At 48.5% G+C, this 5,356-nt stretch overlaps 4 protein-coding genes across 4 annotated transcripts; 1 reads left to right on the forward strand and 3 right to left on the reverse strand.

Moving 5' to 3' along the window:
• Positions 1-204: 204 nt before the first annotated feature.
• Positions 205-1,070, reverse strand: BJ212DRAFT_1571977 (uncharacterized protein; the record flags this gene model as incomplete). The annotated part of the gene is made up of 4 exons (XM_041342070.1): positions 765-1,070; positions 659-733; positions 488-596; positions 205-435 (listed from the first exon to the last, which is right to left on the reverse strand). Coding segments are annotated over exons 1-4 (519 nt in total), but the record flags the coding sequence as incomplete, so codon positions are not given.
• A 1,145-nt stretch (positions 1,071-2,215) lies between these two features.
• BJ212DRAFT_1414345 (uncharacterized protein) lies at positions 2,216-3,028 on the reverse strand. The gene has a single exon (XM_041337534.1). It carries the CDS (start codon positions 2,621-2,623, stop codon positions 2,330-2,332), a length of 294 nt encoding a protein of 97 aa, XP_041185042.1. The 5' UTR covers positions 2,624-3,028; the 3' UTR covers positions 2,216-2,329.
• Positions 2,216-4,421, reverse strand: BJ212DRAFT_1592678 (uncharacterized protein; the record flags this gene model as incomplete). The annotated part of the gene is made up of 4 exons (XM_041342531.1): positions 2,216-3,174; positions 3,354-3,686; positions 3,981-4,203; positions 4,321-4,421. The coding sequence occupies 4 exons, from the start codon at positions 4,419-4,421 to the stop codon at positions 2,671-2,673; spliced, it is 1,161 nt and encodes a 386-aa protein (XP_041185041.1). The 3' UTR covers positions 2,216-2,670.
• A 133-nt stretch (positions 4,422-4,554) lies between these two features.
• On the forward strand, positions 4,555-4,973 carry BJ212DRAFT_1307013 (uncharacterized protein; the record flags this gene model as incomplete). The annotated part of the gene is made up of 2 exons (XM_041333837.1): positions 4,555-4,595; positions 4,679-4,973. The coding sequence occupies 2 exons, from the start codon at positions 4,555-4,557 to the stop codon at positions 4,971-4,973; spliced, it is 336 nt and encodes a 111-aa protein (XP_041185043.1).
• Positions 4,974-5,356: the final 383 nt, after the last annotated feature.

A 5,356-nucleotide genomic window follows, 5' to 3' on the forward strand; every position in this document is an offset into this window, starting at 1 on the left:
CCTTCGTTTGTAGCATCACTTTGTCGTCACTGTTGTCAACAATGTTATCAGTCGTTGTCCAGTTATTGGACTCTTTATAAATTCAGAGAGAACGGTCTGGCGGAATACTCGCAAACACGCGTTAAGTTCGTACAGTATGATGTAGTAAATGTCCGGCAACGATAGAGAATGAAATCAGTTTGGAACAACGGTGCCATCTATTAGATAGAGTACGCCGTTCTGTGCCTGTTGAATAATCATCAACGCCAAACGCAGTGCATAAAAGATAACAGAACTGACCTCCTTCATCCCAATAATGCGCACTCCATCCTCCAAAGTCACCCGCATCCACTCAGGCGAGTCAGTCTTTGTGTCGGAAACAGGGTTGAAAGTAACGAGTTTCCCATCTTGCAGCGTTTCATACGAAACAGGGGCATCAGATAGGGAGATACGAGACTTGACGGATATCTATGAGGGAGGATTCCACAGGCGACAACAAATAACTCACAGGAATGATGTGGGCCGAGACCCATCGCTCTACATTTCTCCTAGAGCTTTCATCCAGCTCTTGTTCTGATATCCCAATATGAGGCTCTATCGATTCAGGACCTTGATGTCTGCCCAGCCATGCGTTCAATCACTGTCCATACCATCATATACACACAATTGTCATACTCACGGTTTCCGTGCCAGTGCCATGACAGCCTTGTTCGTCGGTACGAGCATCGTGAACCAAACAGACTCAGAAGAGAATCTAGACGACCACTACCGTCTCTCGAGCATACGAGTAATAAATGCTCGCTGAGGGCTCGATAGTCAGCAGGTCTGCGAGCGTGGGCTGGGAACTAGTGAACGGTGATGCGATAGATTCTTCGTTGGTTTGCGGCATTGGTGGGATTATGATTTGTTCCTGGAAGGAAGCGGATACTACGAAAGGGAAGATGAACTGCAAGGAGGAGCAATAGATGCATAGTGGTGAGGTTGGCAACTGGAGCTCTGGGCTTCAAGCCGAAAGGGATCAAGGGTGATCGGAAAGTGCCGCATGCCCGGTCAGGTGATGTAACGCTCGTGACAAGCGTAACGTTGTTCCATTCCATTTCTCTACGGTCATCTATTCTGTCAGGGTCATCCCCTTTGTAAGTACTGTATTTCAGTGCTCCATGATGACCGGGAAGATATTCAATAACGCCCTTACTGCGACTCGCGTAAAACTATAATAGATCTCATATGATCAAACACTCAGACTAGCAATCGTTACGAGATCAATGAATTGCTAACAGGTCCGTCTTCGATCGCAAATGCACAGAAATTTCTACCATTGCATCGTGCTGTCTCAATGTTCTAGCTCGCCGTGCGTTATACCCCTACTTCGCCGCCCGGTGATGAATTATCATGTGCGCCCATGCGGTACCGGATGCACGTTGTGGGCCCACAGGACGACACGCTGCAAGTACGTTTCCATACTCTGTGGAGTCGCGCGATATATATGTATTTTTATGCCCTGAATGTAGCGTGTCATTGAAAAACGCCAAGCACTTCCCAATGGAGTGTACGTGGTCGTCTTGCCAATCCGAACATTAGGGGCACAAAAATGCTAGATGGGCAGACGCCTTCGGTACTCATCAATTATGAATTGCACGGCTCAGAAGACACCACTAGCACGTCCGTTGCGATTGTGTCTTGCGGCTATGAGGTATTATACCAGATCTGTGTTCAAACCAATGGTGCAACTCTGAACTTCTTTCTTGCCCACAAAACACCAGTACGGTCACTTTTGGCTCCGAGTCAACATACTGGGAAATACAAATATAAGTCGAGATTACTAGTAGGTGTTCATATAAGGGAGGATACAGTCCCAAAATCTGAAATATCGAATTGTATGCTCTTAACAACAGGTTGCGGGTAGCCGCGGCCGGATGATACACGCGAAGAAGCACTGATCACCTGCAAATTGCACAGGCTGTTGTCGTCAGAACACTTTGGTCGGCAACGTGGAAGGACGAACGACATTGATCATATGCCAATATACATGAACACTATGCGCTGGTCCAAGGGCATGTCCTTCTCCTGAGCCAATGAGTGGACCGCTTGATGCAGCGCTCGGGCAGCTCGCTTGGAATTCAATTTGCCATCCCCGCAAAAGTTTTTGTAGTCGACTAAGCGCTGCACAGTACTATCGTTGCCATTTTAGAATGTCTCAACGACGCTCTTAACCCCAGCGTGGGCCAGCTGCCGGGTGTATCACCTCGTCGGGCGTTTCGAAGTCACCGACTGCAGTTTCACAGGCAGAAAGAAATGCAAATTGATGCTGAGAGAGATCCATTTGGGTGACATCGAGGAGTGAAAGCGGTTAGTCGCGCGTGAGAAAGGCCGAATTGAAGGGTTCGTCGTATTTTTGTTTCCCGTGACACGCGAAATGCATCCAAGTATGATCTCGCAACGCGCGCAGTGCTATCGATTTCGTGGCATCAACGCTCGTTATTTTGGTGAAAGAAACTGTTGGAGGATGCGGCAGAAGACTCCGCGCCAATTCCAGCTCAGGCTCCACACTATCCAAAGTGAATGAAGCACCGGCTGGGATATTCTGACCAACGACAGCAAAGGGTATCGACAGGCACCTGTCATGACTTCTGCGAGCCTTCATCAGCGCAGTAAGCTATGGCGTGTGTGAAGAGACGTATTACTGACGTATTACTGCGAAAGGGACCCTCCATTTGCCCTGTACTCGCCAGCAGCGTGCAACGGCAAGAAGTTGAAGAGAGACGTCGGGCACCATATTCGGGAACCTCGTGGTGCAAATTCGCCCAATTTCTCGACCACCGGGCGGACAACATTGCCCCACAACTCCCTCAAAGCTTTTGTCAGCGCTGGTTGTTTCCCTTTAGGACCAGCCTCTTTATGAACTGCCTCCTGGAGTGCGTCCACCAATCTAGCGAGTTTCTCAAAATCAGTAGGGAGTTGAATGCTGATCGGAGGTTGTTTGTGTGGGATAATAATGGCATTACAAGACGACTTGCATGCAACAAGCACGATGATAGGCCCATCACGAGCCGCCTCTTGAAGATCGGAGAACAAGGGCGGGAGTAGGAAGCGAGAGAAGCCCTCGATCTTCGGGACCTCTTCACAACTCCATTCCAGTCCTCCACTAGACGTCTGTACCGAGTTGCTGCTGCTTCTGCATTGACCCTTGGGGTCCTATCTGCATGGCTCGCAGAAGGTTTATCAAGGAGGGAGCCGAGGCCTCTGAGTCTTTGCATCAGGGCCGTTGCATGACCGCCGTGTGTCTGAAGGCTGTCAAGAGGCGTGCGTAGTCCCGTCATCTGGGTCCAGACGGCAGACCTGCCTTGTTCCAACAACTCAACAGCGCGACGCACGTCACCACTACGAAGAGCACAGGATACAGCATCCACAGCAAGTGTACTTGGGAATTCCTTTATGGCGTTATGGCGAGACGATACAGAGACTGTTACAGACATGTAAACGTCCAAAAGTTGCATGGAAGTCGCATATGCCTCCAGTTCGGTGCCATGCGAATGTTGACTAGCATGGTGCACCCAGTGTAGACTTGCTCGCAAACGAGATAGAAAACCTCGAGAGACGACATTTGCTGCTGCCTTGAGATGATCCATGACAGCATTCAGACTGCCAGGGCCATCGATTCCTGATTGATAGAACAGTAGATAGACTGTGGCTAGCGACTCATGAACCTATAATTGACGAGGATCATACTGCGTCAACAGAGTCAGTGCACAGTGGAGATTATCTCGCGACTCGTTAAGGGCTTCTTCGTTGCGTCGGTGCTGGAAGCAGGTGGAGAGCGCAAATGCAAGGTTATGTAATGACTCAGGCCGAAGTGGGTGGCCGACTCCACGTAAAGTCAATGCTTCCCTGTGAAGTGTGATGGCCTCATCAAGGTCTTGGTCATTACTTCGGTGCTTGGAGCGGGTGGAGAGTCCACATGCAAGGTTAATTAATGATCTGGACCGATCCACGTGACTGACTAGGCTCAAAGCCAGCGCTTCCCTGTGAAGTGTGATAGCCTCATCCAAGTCCCGACCATTGCCTCGATCGTTGAAGCAGCTGGATAGTCTACCTGCAAGGCAATTTAATGACTTTGGCCAATCTGAGTGACCGGCTGGGTGCAAAACAAGCACTTCCCTGTGAAGTGTGATAGCCTCATCCAAGTCTTGGTCATTACCTTGCTGCCAGGACCAGGTAGAAAGGCTGTTTGCAAGGTTATACAACAACTTTGACTGATTTGGGTCACCAACTAGATGTAAAATCAGTGCTTCCCTGTGAAGTGCAATAGCCTCATCCAAGTCTTGGTCATTGCCTTAGTACTTGAGGTGAATGGAATATTGATTGGCAAGGTTGTTTAATGTCTTGGTCTGATCTGGGTGACCATCTGGGTGTAAAGCCAATGTTTCCCTGTGAAGTGCCATAGTGACATCCAAATCTTGATCATTGCCTCAATGCTGAAAGTGGGTAGAGAGTCGATTCACAAGGTTATTTAATGATTTGGACTGATTTGAGTGATTGGCTGGGAGCAAAGCCAGTGCTTCCCTGCTAAATGCGATGGCCTGGTCCAAGTCTTGGACATTACTTTGGTGCTCAAAGTGAGTAGAGAGCTGATTCACAAGGTTGTGTAATGACCCAAACCAATTTGGGTCACTGACTGGGACCAATGCCAGCACTTCAGTGTGAAGTGCAATAGCATCATCCAAGTCTTGGCCATTGTCTCAGTGCTTGAAGCAGATGAAGAGTCCATTTGCAAGACTGCTCAATGCCACAAACTGATTTGGATGACCGACTACATGCAAAGCCAGTGTTTCCTTGAGAAGCATGATGGTCTTGTCGATGTCTTGACTATCGCCTTGACACTGGAAACGAGTTTGCAGCAATACACCCAGATTATGAAGCACTTGCCCTCAACAAGCATGCATGGTGTTGTAGTATCCAAGGGCACCATAATGGAGGAATATCACTTCATCTAAATCATGGGGATCATCTCTCTGCAAACATTATGTGACTCAATGAGAAAGTTGATTTGGTGATAGCAGAAGCATAGATGCAGCAAGCTGCTCCTGCCCAAGATCATCTGCACCAGTGCTTGTAGCTGGATACAGAGTCAATGTTTCAAATGCAACCAAAGCTGCTCTATAAATGTGGCTGTTGGCATGGTAAACATCAAGGACTTCATTGAGTAACCCTTTGGCCACATTAGAAGCCGTTTGATTCCCCTGTTTCGCAAAAAGAGTGACAGCAGAGCAATGGCAAGATGGAGTTGAGTGACAGGTTGGTCTGGATGACCAGTGGGACATAAATAAAGAGTGTCTTGAAACAGATTGATAAGGGTGCCAAGGTCGAGGTATATTTC

The sequence above is a fragment of the Suillus subaureus genome (assembly GCF_016647635.1).
Source record: "Suillus subaureus strain MN1 chromosome Unknown BJ212scaffold_416, whole genome shotgun sequence".
In the NCBI taxonomy this organism is placed as follows: Eukaryota; Fungi; Basidiomycota; class Agaricomycetes; order Boletales; family Suillaceae; genus Suillus; species Suillus subaureus.